Source organism: Trachypithecus francoisi, unplaced genomic scaffold (genome assembly GCF_009764315.1).
Source record: "Trachypithecus francoisi isolate TF-2019V2 unplaced genomic scaffold, Tfra_2.0 Lachesis_group20, whole genome shotgun sequence".
NCBI lineage: Eukaryota > Metazoa > Chordata > Mammalia > Primates > Cercopithecidae > Trachypithecus > Trachypithecus francoisi.
The window spans coordinates 45485035-45502013 of NW_022681466.1; the positions used below are offsets into that span (position 1 = coordinate 45485035).

Genomic DNA, 16979 nt, shown 5'->3' on the forward strand with positions numbered 1-16979 from the left:
GCCTCCCAAAGTGCTGGGATTACAGGCTTGAGCCACCGCGCCCGGCCAAGAACTCAGTTCTTAATAAGACTTGTGTTGTTTTTTATTTTTTCCCACATCTGGTTGATCCTTGTGTTGTTTTTTTAAATGTGTATCGTCTGTTTAGCTATTTTGCAGTAGTCACATTCTTAAAACACTTAAACATATCAAAAATTGTGTTTAAAGGAGGATTATTCAGATTCGCAAGCTTTTACTGGGAGGAGTTTAAATGCTGACGTATTTAGGTAACTAAATACTGAGCAACTTTATTTTAACTACAAAATAGCCTTTCTTTTGTTTTCACTTTCACTATCACTAGTATAGTGTTTAATACCTTTTCTTCATCTATAACACAATTATAATGATATATAAAGCCACTCAAATAAAGCAGATATATTGTGCTTTTTTCTTATTCATTTGGTGCTTATTCCCCTTCATCATCATCATCTAGTTATGGCCGTGAGAAGTCTCTGTAACATAAACCATCCATGCTATGTTCATTTGACATTTGGAAAAATCAGGAGAAATACCTGCGTATTAACCTAATACACTATTACATAGCCTTTGAAAATTGTAATTTCGAGGTCTATAAGTATAGGAGCATGCTTTTAATAACAGTAAGTGGGGGAGAAGGAAGCCAAACATGACACTATGTATGCTGTAATTATGATAATATAAAACAGAATGTGGAAATAGCATTGTTAGGAGTTCAGCCTTTAGAATCATTAAGGAAGAACCTGGTTAGAATCTTTATTAGCTTTATAACTTAAAGGAAGTTATTTAACTTCTCTAAGTTTCAGTTTCCTTATTCGAAATAAGGATGATAATGGTACCTATGATTCCTCCAGGGATTAAATGAGATAATTTAGCAATGGTCTTGTCACACATGTAATAACTACTCAGTAAAAATTTGCTGTTAAATCTAGAATATGGCAGGTATGGTGGCTCATACCTGTAAGCCCAGCACTTTGGGAAGCTGAAGCGGGAAGATTACTTGAGACCAGGAGTTCGAGACCAGCCTGGTCAACATAGCAAGACCCCTTCCCTAATAACAAAAATAAAAATAAAAAAATTAAGGCTGGGCGTGGTGGCTCATGCCTTTAATCCCAGCACTTTGGGAGGCCAAGTCGGGTGAATCATGAGGTCAAGAGATCAAGACCATCCTGGCCAACATGGTGAAACCCCGCCTCTACTAAAAATACAAAAATTAGCTGGGTGTGATGGTGCGTGCCTGTAGTCCCAGCTGCTCAGGAGGCTGAGGCAAGAGAACTGCTTGAACCTGGGAGGTGGAGGTTGCAGTGAGCCGAAATTGTGCCACTCTACTCCAGTATGGTGACAGAGTAAGACTCCATCTCAAAAAAAAAAAAGTCAGACATGGTGGTGTATGCCTGTAGTCCTAACTACTCAGGAGGCTGAGGTGGGAGGATTGCATGAGCCTAAGAGTTCAAGGTTACCTACAGTGAGCTATGATCACGCCATTGCACTCCAGCCTGGGCGACAGAGCAAGACGCTGAATTAAAAACAAAAAAAACTATATGGGTTTAGGGGTGTGGTTTCTTTTTTCCTTATTATCATAGTTTGATTTGATTTGATTTGATTATTTTTGCTTGTAAAAGTGACTCTTTAAACTGTTTTAATGGTCTGGGCATGGTGGCTCATGCCTGTAATCCTAGCGTTTGGGAGGCCAAGGTGGGAGGACTGTTTGAGGCCGACTTTGAAACCAGCCTGGTCAACATAGTGAGACTTTGTCTCCACAAAAATTAAAAATATATTAATATAAGAAGGCTGGGGGCGGTAACTCACACCTGTAATCCCAGCACTTTGGTAGGCTGGGACAAGTAGATCACTTAAGGCCAGGAGTTTAAGACCAGTCTGGCCAACATGGCGAAACCTGGTCTCTACTAAAAATACAAGAAAATTAGCTGGGCATGGTGACACATGCCTGTAATCCCAGCTACTTGGGAGGCTGAGGCACGAAAATCACTTGAACCCAGGAGGCAGAGGTTGCAGTGAGCTGAGATTGCACCACTGCCCTCCAACCTGGGTGACAAAGCAAGACTGTCTCAAAAAAGAAAAAAATATAGGCCAGGCATGGTGGCTCACACCTGTAATCCCAACACTTTGGGAGGCCAAGGCTGAGGTGGGCGGATCATCTGAGGTCAGGAGTTCAAGACCAGCCTGATGAACATGGAGAAACCCCATCTCTGCTAAAAATACAAAATTAGCTGGGTGTGGTGGTGCATGCCTGTAATCCCAGCCACTCGGAAGGCTGAGGCAGGAGAAATGCTTGAACCTGGGAGGTGGAGGTTGTATTGAACCAAGATCGCATCATTGCACTCCAGCCTGGGCAACAAGAGCAAAACTCTGTCTCAAAATATATATATAAAACAATATATATATGTATGTGTGTGTGTGTGTTTGAGGGGGGTGTGTGTGTGTGTATATATATATATGGGCAACATGGCAAAACCCCATCTCTACAAAAAATTTAAAAATTAGCCGTGCCTGATGGCATGCACCTGTAGTTCCAGCTACTCGGGATGCTGAGGTGGGAGGATTGATCACTTGAGCCTGGGAGGTCGAGGCTGCAGTGAGCTGTTATTGAGCCACTGCACTCCAGCCTGGGCAACAGAGTGAGACGCTGTCTTTAAAATATAATAATAATAAACTGCTTTAATGGCTAGGCATTGTGGTTCATGCCTGTAGTCTCAGCTACTCTGGAGGCTGAGGCTGGAGGATTCCTTGAACCCCGAAGTTCAAGGATGCAGTGAGCTATGATTGGCCCACTTCACTCCAGCCTGGGTGACAGAGTGAGACCCCAATTCAAAAAAAAAAATTTTGTAATGAAAAATAAGTAAATAAAATGCTTTAATGATTTTTATCATAACTGGTATTTTTTTGCCTCCCCTCTAAGACCACCAGTATTGTTCCACCGGTTTATTAAAATGCCAGATTCTATACTTGTTCTTTTACTAATTGAGCTAAGTTAGCAACCTAAACTTTATATTTTTAAAAATTATACTTTGTTTTATACTTTCAGGTATGGTTTAGGAATGATTTATTACAAGCAAGAAAAATTCAGCCTTGCAGAAATGCATTTCCAAAAAGCACTTGATATCAACCCTCAAAGTTCAGTTTTACTCTGCCACATTGGAGTAGTACGTAGCTTTCTAAACATTAATACTCTATTAATCTCCCTTTTGAAATATGTTTGTTATTGATTTAATTGCTATGATAAAAATTGGTCCTTTTTTGTGTTGAAACAGTATTCTGGAGTCTATTACAACCAAAAATACTACCCATTTGGCTTAGCATAAAGAAAAATCACAGAATTGCCCTTATACCTTGCACAAGTCACTTCATTGCTCTGAGCTTCTATGTTATGAATGTCATGTACTACTTGCTTACCTTATAGGGTTGTTCTGTGACTCAAGTAAGATGTCTCCTGGCCGAATGCAGTGGCTCATGCCTGTAATCCCAGCACTTCAGGAGGCCGAGGCAGGTGAATCACTTGAGGTCAGGAGTTGGAGACCAGCCTGGCAAACATGGTGAAACCCCATCTTTACTAAAAATACAAAAATTAGCTCAGCGTGGTGGCACACGCCTGTAGTCCCAGCTACTTGGGAAGCTGAGGCAGGAGAATTGCTTGAACCCAGAAGGAGGAAGTTGCCATGAGCCGAGATCGTGCCACTGCACTACAACCTGGAAACAAAGCGAGAATCTGTCCCCAAAAAAAGAGAGATACTTCCTGTTTTTGAAAGCATGGGCTAATATTTAGCTCCTAAGTTAAGTAGTTTTTTTGTTGTTTTTTGTTGTTGTTGTTTTTTGGTTTTTGGGTTTTTTTGAGATCTGTCACCCAGGCCGGAGTGCAGTGGCCTAGTCTCGGCTCACTGCAAGCTCTGCCTCCCGGGTTCACGCCATTCTCCTGCCTCAGCGTCCCAAGTAGCTGGGACTACAGGCGCCCACCACCACGCTTGGCTAATTTTTTGTATTTTTAGTAGAGTTGGGGTTTCACCGTGTTAGCCAGGATGGTCTGGATCTCCTGACCTCATGATCCACCTGCCTCGGCCTCCCAACGTGCTGGGATTACAGGCGTGAACCACCACGCTCGGCCTTAAGTAGGTAATATTTTAAGGCAAATGGTTCCCTGTGTTTTTTAAGCCTCTGAGTAACATAGGCATGTTGTAACTAATTAAAATTCTTATAAGGCAATATGCACAATCATTTTTATATTCATATATTTTAAATATATCTGGTAACAAATTGTACTTTGGCTGGATACAGTGACTCATACTTGTAATCCCAACGCTTTGAGATGCCAAGGCGGGAGGACTGCTTGTGACCAGGAGTTCAAGACCAGCCTGGACAACATAGCGAGACCCAATCTCTACAAAAAAATTTTAAAATGAGCCTGGCATGGTGGCACACACCTGTGGTCCTGGCTACTTGGGAGGCTGAAGCACAAGGATCACTTGAGCCTAGGAGTTCAGGGCTGCTATGAGCTGAGAAGGTGACATTGCACTCCAGCCTAGGCAACAGAATGAGACTTCATCTCTTAAAAGAAAAGAAAAGAAGTAAATTGTACTTTAATAGGAGAAAAGATGTGTATATTATGTTTGTTTGCTTTTTAAAATCTCATTAATTAGCTTCTGTATAAGTATGGTACCTTAAGTTCTTGTTCTCATCGTCTCATCCCTTTCCCCCTCTCCCTCCCCTCAGCTTCTCTCTTTTTTCCCCCTAGCAAGTTTAGCTTTTGTGGGAATGGTCATACAATGTCAGGAAATTATGTTAGTTTGAAATGTCACTATCTTGTGGGGAGTAGAATTCTAATTCTCTTTTGACTATAATGAAATTGACCATGATGATAATTTTCTTAAAAATGGACATAGTTCAGCACCATAAGACAAGGCAAGAAAAAAAACTTGACAGTAACTTCTTTTATAGTTAGCTACTACGCAAAAAATGTAGAGATAATGTGTCTACTTAAAATTATTTTGTGTTGTCATCACCTTATTTATTCAATTCAAAATTAAATATCTCTTGACACCTTTTGGTGAAGTTGAACACTTTTTTAAAAATAGGAATTCTTCGAAACTTATTGTAGAACAGATTTTAAATTTTTGAGTGGTTTATTTGAAGAAATTGTCAGGTAAGAGAGTAAGCTTTTCTCTTTAGGGAACTAGTATTTAGGGTCTCAATCCTGTGGGCAGAATATTTGGCCACCATTAGATCATTGCATAGATGAGTTCAGCAAGCAGAAGTTGGCACTACCCACTCTCACATTCTTATGACCATGATATTTGTTAAAGTTCTGCAGCCACTTGGCCGGGCGCAGTGGCTCAAGCCTGTAATCCCAGCACTTTGGGAGGCCGAGGCGGGTGGATCACAAGGTCAGGAGATCGAGACCATCCTGGCTAACACGGTGAAACCCCGTCTCTACTAAAAAATACAAAAAACTAGCCGGGCGAGGTGGCGGGCGCCTGTAGTCCCAGCTACTCGGGAGGCTGAGAGCTGAGATCTGGCCAGTGCACTCCAGCTTGGGTGACAGAGCGAGATTCCGTCTCAAAAAAAAAAAAAAAAGTTATGCAGCCACATTCATACATTCATTCACCCCACTTTTTTTTTTTTTTTTTTTTGAGACAGAGTTTCGCTCTTGTTGCCCAGGCTAGAGTATAGTGGTGCAATCTGAGCCTACTGCAACTTGCACCTCCCAGGTTCAAGTGATTCTCCTGCCTCAGCCTCCCGAGTAGCTGGGATTACAGGCGCCCGACACCACGCCCAGCTAATTTTTTGTATTTTCAGTAGAGATGGGGTTTCATAATGTTGTCCAGGCTGGTCTCGAACTCCTGACCTCAGGCGATCCACCAAAGTACTGGGATTACAGTCATGAGCCACCGGGCCCAGCCCACCCCACTTTATTTGTAACATATAATTTGTCCAAGGAGGAACATAGCAGAATATTAGTATATACATATGAATGACTAGTGAGGTTTGGTACTTTTTAAAATCTTTTAAATTTTAAGTTATTTAAAATAAATTGTTTGCTTCCCAGTAGTAGAGATCAGTGATTTTCAGTTATGTAAAGCAGTAAAATCATTTTTCAAATAAATACCTAAAATATGAAAATATCATTGTTCTGAGTGAAACAAGGTTTGTAAACAGGAGTTTTTTTTAACACAGTTTTGAGAAGTCTAATATTTGAAAGACTGCATAAACCTGATGAAATGTGAATATTATCTGGCTAAATAGCACAGATCTTTTTTTTTTAATAGAACGCCAAGGTTTTGCTTGCCTTTTAGACTTAAAGGTAACCAAATATCTGCTCTAAAGATAGACTATTGATTATCATCATAAATATGTACCAGAGGACCTAGATTTTTATCACAGAGCAAGTTATTTAAGATTTCTAGACTTCAGTATTCTCATCTTTAGTGAAGCAGTTGAACTAGAATTAGAAGTGATTTTAGAGATAATCTATTAATCATTTGGTAATCAATTACTAAATCCACTTAATGCAGTGGACAATCCAGTTAGACCCTACAGCCTTATCTCTAATAATTTGATTATGTTGGTTTTGAGTCACGTTGGTTCTCACCTTTCTTCATAAATATCAAGAGGGAGTATTAACATGATCTTTATTTCTTACAGGTTCAACATGCACTGAAAAAATCAGAGAAGGCTTTGGATACCCTAAACAAAGCCATTGTCATTGATCCCAAGAACCCTCTATGCAAATTTCACAGAGCCTCAGTTTTATTTGCAAATGAAAAATATAAGGTAAGATAAATATCTTAAGGGTCTTCAGGGTTGTGTTGCTTAAAAACAACCTTATCCCTTGTTTTCAATAAACTGAAAGTTATTTGTTTAGTTTTGATCTGAGACATTTTTTCAGAGCTGTTAATTTCATTTTTTGTGATTTTTATTTCTTCATGAAATACTCATAGGAAGGATAGGTGTGTGGAAATTTAGGAATATGTGGTTATCCCTTGTAAAGATGCCTTATATAGAAAGGCAGTTTTTTTCATCAGGTGGTTATCTTAAAGGTAAAACCTAAACCATCCTCTTAGGACCAAAGTAAGGGAACAGATGAAAATGAATATATGGGCTGGGCGCAGTGGCTTACACCTGTAATCCCAGCACTTTGGGAGACCAAGGCAGGCGGATCACCTGAGGTCAGGAGTTCAAGACCAGCCGGGCCACATGGTGAAACCCCATCTCTACTAAAAATATACAAAAAAGGCCGGGCACGGTGGCTCAAGCCTGTAATCCCAGCACTTTGGGAGGCCGAGACAGGCGGATCACGAGGTCAGGAGATCGAGACCATCCTGGCTAACATGGTGAAACCCAGTCTCTACTAAAAAACACAAAAAAGTAGCCTGGCGAGGTGGCGGGTGCCTGTAGTCCCAGCTACTCGGGAGGCTGAGGCAGGAGAATGGCGTAAACCCGGGAGGCGGAGCTTGCAGTGAGCTGAGATCCGGCCACTGCACTCCAGCCGGGCGACAGAGCAAGACTCCGTCTCAAAAAAAAAACAAAAACAGGCCGGGCGCGGTGGCTCAAGCCTGTAATCCCAGCACTTTGGGAGGCCGAGACGGGCGGATCACGAGGTCAGGAGTTTGAGACCACCCTGGCTAACACGGTGAAACCCCGTCTCTACTAAAAAAATACAAAAAGCTAGCCGGGCGAGGTGGCTGGCGCCTGTAGTCCCAGCTACTCGGGAGGCTGAGGCAGGAGAATGGCGTAAACCCGGGAGGCGGAGCTTGCAGTGAGCTGAGATCTGGCCACTGCACTCCAACCCGGGCAACAGAGCAAGACTCCGTCTCAAAAAAAAAAAAAAAAAAAAAAAAAAAAAAAAAAAATTAGTTGGGCATGGTGGCGGATGCCTGTAAATCCCAGCTACTTGGGAGGCTGAGGCAGAATCTCTTGAACCCAGGAGGCAGAGGTTGCAGTGAGCCAAGATCACACCACTGCACTCCAGCCTGGGTGACAGAGTGAGACTTCATCTCAAAAAAAAAAAATTAAAAATTAAAAAAAAGAAGAAAATGAATGTGTGTGCATTATTCAGCATTTATTGATTACCTACTATGTGTCAGGCACCAGAAATATAGTGGCAAGTAAAGCAATCATCTTTCCTGCTTTTGAGGGGCCTACTATCTAGTACTTCTCTAGGAAAACAGACAGTAACCAAATAATCACAAAATATAATAAATGTTGAATACATAAACGGAAAGTGTAGTAAGTTATGAGAGCTTATAACATGGAGACTAATTCTAGTCTGATGTGTCTTTCTCTTCTCACTTTTTCGAATTATATATGCTTAGCCTGAAACAAGTATTGAAAAAAGAAGATAAGGAAACTGAGAAAGAGAAAAGAGGCAAAAAGACACGAGATTTTTGTTATCATTTATTCAGTCAGAAACCATGAAGCAAAATCTTTTAAAATAAATTTGGGGCTGGGCACAGTGGCTCACACCTGTAATCCCAGCTCTTCGGGAGGCCAAGGTGGGCAAATCACTTGAGATCAGAAGTTCGAGACCAGCCTGGCCAACATGATCAAACCCCGTCTCTACCAAATATACAAAAATTAGCCAGGCATGATGGTGCACACCTGTAGTCCCAGCTACTCAGGAGGCTGAGGCACAAGAAACACTTGAACCCAGGAGGCAGAGATTGCAGTGAGTCAAGATTATGCCACTGCACTCCAGCCTGGGCAACAGAGCAACACTCTGTCTCAAAAAAAGAAAAAAAGAAAGAAATACACCAAACCAGTGATAACTTATTTTAAGACTAATAAAAATCCCTCTAATCCCAGCACATTGGAGGAAGAGGTGGGCAGATCACATGAGCCCACAGAACTTGAGACCAGCCTGGGCAACATGTCAAAACCCCATCTCTATCAAGAAGAAAATACAAAAATTAGCGAGACATGGTGGCGGGCACCTGTAATCCCAGCTACCTGGGAGGCTGAGGCAGGAGAATGGCATAAACCCGGGAGGCAGAGCTTGCAGTGAGCTGAGATCCGGCCACTGCACTCCAGCCTGGGCAACAGAGCAACACTCTGTCTCAAAAAAAAAAAAAAAAAAAAAATAGGGCTAGGCACAGTGGCTCACGACTGTAATCCCAGCACTTTGGAGGCCGAAGCAGGCAGATCATGAAGTCAGGAGTTCAAGGCCAACCTGGCCAGCATGGTGAAACCCTGTCTCTACTAAAAATACAAAAATTAGCGAGACATGGTGGCGGGCACCTGTAATCCCAGCTACCTGGGAGGCTGAGGCGGGAGAATCACTTGACACCGGAAGGCAGAGGTTGCAGTGAGTTGAGATCAAACCACTGCACTCGAGCCTGGGCAACAAGAGTGAAACTCCATCTCCAAAAAAAATTTTAAAATAGACTAATAAAGATATACAAAGGGATTAAATATATAATTTATCCAGTAATTCCTTTAGTTTTAATTTATCTTTTTTTTTTTATTCTATCTTTATGAAGACATGGATTTCTATTTTTACTGGTTTTGTCCTTTTAAAAAGCCTCTCTTTCTTTAGTTTTTGTTTCTCTTGCTCTGTTGCCCAAGCTAGAGTGCAGTGGTGCAGTCATAGCTCACTGAAGCCTCAAATTCCTAGGCTGAATCCCAGGTACCCAGGACTACAGGCATAAGCCACCATGCCCAGCTAATTTTTTTGTCAAAATCAAGTCTTGAAAAAGCTTCTTTTAGGGCCAGGTGCCATGGCTCATCCTTGTAATCCCAGCACTTTGGGAGGCCAAGGCAGCCAGATCACTTGAGGCCAGGAGTTCAAGACCAGCCTGGCCAACATAGTGAAACCCTGTCTCTACTAAAAATCCAAAAATTAGCTACGCCTGGTGGTGCATGCCTATAATCCCAACTACTCGAGTGGCTGAGGCATGAGAATCGCTTGAACCCATGAGGTGGAGGTTACTGTGAGCCCAGATCACACCTCTGCATTCCGGCTTGGGCAATAGAGGGAGACTGTCTCAAAAAAAAAAAATTTTTTTTTTAAGCTTATTTTAAATCTAATAAACCCTTTTCAACTTTTTTTTTTTTTTTTGAGAAGGAGTCTCACTCTGTCGCCCAGGCTGGAGTGCAGTGGCCAGATCTCAGCTCACTGCAAGCTCCGCCTCCCGGGTTCACGCCATTCTCCTGCCTCAGCCTCCCGAGTAGCTGGGACTACAGGCGCCTGCCACCTCGCCCGGCTAGTTTTTTGTATTTTTAGTAGAGACGGGGTTTCACCGGGTTAGCCAGGATGGTCTCGATCTTCTGACCTCGTGATCCGCCCGTCTCGGCCTCCCAAAGTGCTGGGATTACAGGCTTGAGCCACCGCGCCCGGCAGCTTTTCAACTTTTAACTACTCTTTGAAGTACTATAATTGCACATCAGTATTTGTTTTTATGTACTTACTTTATTGTACTTCTTTAGATATGAAGGACTTTATTCATTATTCTTAAAGCCATTTTAATACCAACATACCTACCAGATAGGCCACATAAATCAGCCTTTACTTGCTTCAAGAAGCCTAAGGTCTAATCTCATCAGTTGTCTGGACTATGATATATATATAGTTATAGCCATTTTTGTGGGGTTTTCTTTGTTTGTTTGTTTAGGCAGCCTTCCAATCCAAAGTAGTACCAGAGAGACTCCCTCTTTTGTTATTATCATTATTATTATCATTGTCATTATCATTATTATATCAGGCAGCCTCCTGAGCCACAGTAGACTCAGAGAAACTCCCAGTTATAGGCATTTTGGGGTATGAGCTTGCGGCTTCACTGAATTATGAGGCCTAATTTGATGCATGGACTAGATATAGATATGTGACTGTATGAAAAGGGCATAAAGAAAAGTTAAAGGGTACATGTTCTCAGGATCTCCTGGGACTGTGTCATGGGGCATTCATTAGTCACTTGAAAAGAAGAAAGAAAAGTTAATGATTGCTTCTGAGATTTTCTGGCTCCAAAATGAAAATCAAGGAGACCATTTCAACATCACTAAAACATTGCTAGCTATCACCTTATTTAATGTGTTGTACTGATATTTAATCATTTAAATCTTAAGTCTTTGGGGTAAGAGTAAGAACTCCGATGCTGTGTTAGACACTATTTCTCAATGAATCCTTGTAATTAGATCATTGGGGGTGGGGATATGCATGCTGGTTGCATGAAATGTTGATAACAATTATAATATGCAGTCATAGCAAGAAAACATATCAATTCTGAATTGGGTGTGTTGTAGCAGTGAATGAGGATTGGAGTCTGTCATCTTAAAGGTTAAGATTTCGTTAAAGGACAGACACAGCAGCTCACGCCTGTAATCCCAGCACTTTGGGAGGCCGAGGCGGGTGGATCACAAGGTCAGGCGTTCAAGACCAGCCTGGCCAACATGGTGAAACCCCATCTCTACTAAAAATACAAAAATTAGCCGGGCATGGTGGCGGGCGCCTGTAATCACAGCTATTTGGAAAGCTGAAGCAGGAGAATCGCTTCAACCTGGGAGGCAGAAGTTGCAGTGAGCTACTGCACTCCAGCCTGGACGATAGAGCAAAACTCCCATCTCGGGGGGAAAAAAAAGGTTTCTTTAAAGGGTGGGCATGATGGCTCACGCCTGTAATCCCAGCACTTTGGGAGGCCAAGGTGAGAGGATCACTTGAGGTCAGAAGTTCGAGGCCAGCTCGCCAATATGGTGAAACCCTGTGTCAACTAAAATACAAAAATTAGTGGGACGTGGTGGCACACGCCTGTAATTCCAGCTGCTCAGGAGGCTGAGGCAGGAGAATCGCTTGAACCCGGGAGGCAGAGGGTGCAGTGAGCCAAGATCACAACACCGTACTCCAGCCTGAGTGACAGAGCGAAACTCCATCTCAAAAAGAAAAAAGATTTCTTTAAAGTAAGGCCAGCGCAGTGGCTCATGCCTGTAATCCTAGCACTTTGGGAGGCTAAGGCAGGTGGATCACCTGAGGTCAGGAGTTCAAGACTAGCCTGGGCAACATAGTGAAACCCCATCTCTACTAAAAATACAAAACAAAATTAGCCAGGAATTACAGGTAAGCATCTGTAATCCCAGCTACTCAGGAGACTGAGGCAGGAGAATAACTTGAACCCAGGAAGCAGAGGTTGCAGTGTGCAGAGATTGCACCACTGCATTCCAGCCTGGGTGACAGAATGACAGTCCGTCTCAAAAAAGAAAAAGAAAAAGATTTCTTTAATGATTCTCAGAAGTGGTCTGGGAACTTCTGGGGTTCCCTAAAATTCTTCCAAAGAGTCCTAGAGGTCAGAGCTATTTTTACAATAATGTCTTGACATTATTTACGTTTTTCAGTCTTCATTCTGTCCCAAATGGACAGTAGAATTCTCCAAAAGCTACATAATATGTGATATCAAAACAGATTAAATGGAGGAGATAGATGTGAGAATCTAGCTGTCTTCTACTAACAGAGACTTGCAAAAATGTTAATGCCACTCTTCTCAATGACTTTTTGTCATTCTGAAAAATTATACAGTTATTTTTCGTTAAAAAATAAATCACTGGGCCAGGCACGGTGGCTTACACCTGTAATCCCAGCACTTTCAGAAGCTGAGGCAGGCAGATTACTTGAGGTCAGGAATTCAAGATTAGCCTGGCTGACATGGTAAAACCCCGTCTCTACTGAAAATACAAAAATTAGCTGGGTGTGGTGGCGCATGCCTGTGATCCCAGTTACTCGGGAGGCTGAGGCAGGAGAATTGCTTGAATCTGAGAAGCGGAGATTGCAGTAAGCAGAGATTGCGCCACTGCACTCCAGTCTGGGCGACAGAGCGAGACTCCTTCTCAATAAATAAAAATAGATAGATAGATAGATAGATAGATGACCAAAAGCAAGGATTGTCACCACCTGCATATTTCACAGAGGGGTGGGAGGGTGTGTGTGTGTGTGTGTGTGTGTGTGTTTTCAGTGTACTAGAGTGCCTGCTATTTGTTAGTACTTATTGTCATATAAGTATGCATTTTATTTTCACAACAATAAGAACTAATACAATAAGGAAGTATATTGATTAAGATTTAGTTAGCTTTTATGAAGATGATTTGGGAAATCGAATAAAAAAAATGCTTGGTCAAAACTTTAAAAATTTTTGCTACTTTAAGGTTTTTCTTTGCCTTTTTCAGTCTGCTTTACAAGAACTTGAAGAATCGAAACAAATTGTTCCCAAAGAATCCCTCGTTTACTTCTTAATAGGAAAGGTAAAGACTGGGGCCATGGTCCCAAACAGTGACTTTCACAGCAAATATTGACATTTTATAAGAATAAATTTAATACTTACTGTACGATATCTATTGAGCAAATTCAACTAAAGCTCCAAACTGAGTGCTCTGGGAATAACAGATTTAGTTCTAACACTTAAGACAATGATATCCTAGCTGGGCATAGTGCCTCACGCCTGTAATCCCAGCACTTTGGGAGGCCTAGGCAGGTGGATTACCTGAGTCAGGAGTTTAAGACCAGCCTGACCAACATGGTGAAACCCAACCTCTATTAAAAATACAAAAATTAGCTGGGTGTGGTGACTCATGCCTGTGATCCCAGCTACTCTGGAGGCTGAGGCAGGAGAATCACTTGAACCCGGGAGCAGAGGTTGCCGTGAGCCAAGATCACGCCACTGCACTCCAGCCTGGGCAAGAGAACAAGATTCTGTCTCAGAAAAAAAAATAAAAAGAACATGAATGGCACTGTGTTGTCTTGATTAAGAGAAATGGCTTCTGAGAGTCCCAAGGCCAGACTAGTCAGTTTTTTACAGACTAGACCCCCATATGCCAATTAGTTAAGGTGCCTGTAGACAGTTGTTAAGAGTTGATATAACTCAATTTAAAATCACTGTAAATGAAAGTTAATTAAGCAATTTACAATCCATTTAATCCCATTATCATTGTTCCAGTCAGAGTGATATTTATTGGAAACTTACTACCTGAAAGATAGAAGCAAGGAATTCTGAAAATAATATCTGATTATATGAAAAGGAACTCAAAAGCTGGTATGAGTTCATCTGTAGGAAGAAAATATCCTACCGTTAGAATGAGTTTAGATCACATGAATCAGGAGCCTAGTTTAAATTATAAATATTTAGAATTGTAGAGACTGGGCTCTGTGGCTCACGCCTGTAATCCCAGCACTTTGGGAGGCAGGTGGATCACCTGAGGTCAGGAGTTGAGACTAGCCTGGCTAACATGGCAAAACCCTGTCTCTACTTATAAATACAAAAATTAGCCAGGGGCGGTGGTGGACACCTGTAGTCCCAGCTACTCAGGAGACTAAAGCAGGAGAATTGCTTGAACCTGGGAGGCAGGGGTTGCAGTGAGCCAAGATCATGCCATTGCACTCCAACCTGGGCAATAGAGCAAGACTCCATCTCAAAAATAAATAAATATATAAATATTTAGAATTTTATAGTTGAAGCTCACAACTTAATGAAAAATGTAGTATTGCTGTTTATTTTTAGGTTTACAAGAAGTTAGGTCAAACGCACCTCACCCTGATGAATTTCTCTTGGGCTATGGATTTAGATCCTAAAGGAGCCAATAACCAGATTAAAGAGGCAATTGATAAGCGCTATCTTCCAGATGATGAGGAGCCAATAACCCAAGAAGAACAGATCAGTAAGTATCACACATATGATTGTGAGTATTTAGAAAGTTACCTTTTGCATAAGGATTTGTAGGCTACTCCTTTATTTTATTTTTCTAACCATGGTGTTACCAAATGAACTTTTAGGGAAATTTAACAGGCTGATGTAATAACAAAATGCATATAAAGTCAGATAATTAGTCTCTGTTCTGGATCTAATAAATTCATTGCTAATTTTTACCTGGGCCTCAATTTATGTTTGAATATGTAACCAGTAGTGTTTTATCTGCTTCCTAAGAATGTAGTTTTTTAAATAAGAGAATGGAGAAATTTCTGACAAGGTAAATTCTGATTAGATGCCTTTGTTCCAGAAAACTTGGTGAAAACCTTTAATTAAAATTATAAGCCACGGGGCCAGGCACAGTGACTCAGGCCTGTAGTTCCAACACTTTGGGAGGCGGAGGTGGGTGTATCACCTGAGGTCAGGAGATCAACACCAGCTGACCAACATGGTAAAACCCCATCTCTACTAAAAATACAAGTTAGCTGGGCATGGTGACAGGCACCTGTAATCCCAGCTACTCAGGAGGCTGAGACAGGAGAATCGCTTGAACCCAGGAGGCTGAAGTTGCAGTGAGCTGAAGTGAAGCCATTGCACTCCAACCTGGATAACAAGAATGAAACTCTGTCTCAAAAAAAAAAAAATTATAAGCCAGGCATGATGGCTTGTGTATGTAATCCCAGCTACTGAGGAGGCTGAGGTGGGAGGATTGCTTGAGCCTAGGATTTCACGACGAGCCAGTGAGACCCTGCTTCTAAACAAATTTTTTAAATTAGCTGGATGTGGTGGTATGCATCTATAGTCCCAGGTACTTGGGAGACTGAGGCAGGAGAATCATACCACTTGAGCCCAGGAGTTTGAGGCTGCAGTGAGCTATGATTGTGCCACTTCACTCCAGCCTGGGTGACAGACCAAGATAAATGATTGATTGATTAATAGATAGATAGACCGACCCCATAAACCTTTTGAAACTGAAGGTTATAGTCTGTGTTTCTGTGGGCTAGCAGGGAGTATTCTTAAGTGAAGTCAGTGATTGGAGGTTGGGGAAATGTCAATTTTTTTTTTTTAATGTCTCAGAGAACTAGCTAGTTGTAATTCCTAGGGCAGGAATAAGGAACCCATTAGGGAGAGGCAGTTTTGGTAGTTAAAACCTTAAAAGTAAAATGCAGTAAGCTAATGTCAGACCTATTACAAAGTTAGGAAACTTGAGTTGCATTTTATTAAAGGATATGAGGATTTTTAAGGGCCTTTCTTTAGGGTTTTATCTCTCTCAATATACTACAATTTTTCTTGTTTTCATGAACCAACAGGATGTTTGTCAGAAACCTTACTGTAGACTTTTGTTTTATTTTTAAAGTGGGAACAGATGAATCCCAGGAGAGCAGCATGACAGATGCGGATGACACACAACTTCATGCAGCTGAAAGTGATGAATTTTAACTTCTGGAAATCGGACTTTTACAACTGGATGTGTAACTAGTGCTGACATGTTTCTTGTCCCTCCATATACTGAGTCTTTACTCTTGAGCCGGCAGTGTCATCATCCATCACTTATACCATGAGTGTGCCACTTTCACTGGACCCTGACTGTATACGGAATGAAAGGCAGTGCAATATTTAGCTGCTCACAAGACTGGCTCTTTTACCAATATGAATGACAATTTATGGGGGGTAGGGTGGGGAACTTTATTTTCTGTTTTTCTTTAATCTCCCTTTGTTGGAAAGTATCATGAAAGGAAGAGTTATGTTTTATCTTGAAGGAACCATTAGATATGGAAAATAGTGATGAACGAGAATTTCTTGGTTGCTTTCTCAAAAATTTGTTTTTATTTGGTTCTGTTCCTGATAAACAGAGTAACTGACCTTCACTTCTAGGTTCTTCAAGAATGGTGTTTGCAAGTGCCAGATGGAACAATAAAAGACGTTGTCTATAACAGTAACTTGATTGCCAAGGAATGTAAATTACCTTCAACGTGCATTGTCTCCCATAAACAAATGTAATGGGCATATTGGGACTCGTATGTAGGAATCAAATATCCCTCCATACAGTGTACACTTATTCTTGGCAAGAATGCTTTAATGTCTAACCAAGAATTTTAATTTATTCATCTTGCTTCAAAGTGTTGATCCTTGTTGTCTTGGTATTGCAAACTTTAAAACTGGTTCATACCATATTGCCTCTTCTCTTGAGCTCTGTGGGATCACCTTTAACATTCAGAGATGATAGAGTGGTTCCCCACTGAGAAGCCAAAACAAGGCCCTTAATAATCCCTTAAGTTCACCATATCAATCAGAATG

The 16979-nt window shown here is 41.4% G+C and overlaps 1 protein-coding gene across 10 annotated transcripts in view; it reads left to right on the top strand.

Annotated features, from left to right (window-relative positions):
* The window catches only part of CDC27 (cell division cycle 27), a 506999-nt gene that overhangs the window by 422116 nt on the left and 67904 nt on the right, over positions 1-16979 (top strand). For 4 of the 10 annotated variants that reach the window (XM_033184104.1, XM_033184105.1, XM_033184106.1 and 1 more), the window contains 5 exons: positions 3059-3176; positions 6667-6795; positions 13168-13242; positions 14560-14652; positions 16039-16784. The exons of 1 other annotated variant lie outside the window; for it this stretch is intronic. In XM_033184104.1, coding sequence (XP_033039995.1) covers positions 3059-3176; positions 6667-6795; positions 13168-13242; positions 14560-14634 — 397 coding nt within the window. In that variant the 3' untranslated portion in view covers positions 14635-14652; positions 16039-16784. Of the gene's footprint in view, positions 1-3058; positions 3177-6666; positions 6796-13167; positions 13243-14495; positions 14653-16038; positions 16785-16979 lie in introns of those variants that run through there. 5 more of the 10 variants (XM_033184099.1, XM_033184100.1, XM_033184102.1 and 2 more) reach the window with 2 other exon arrangements.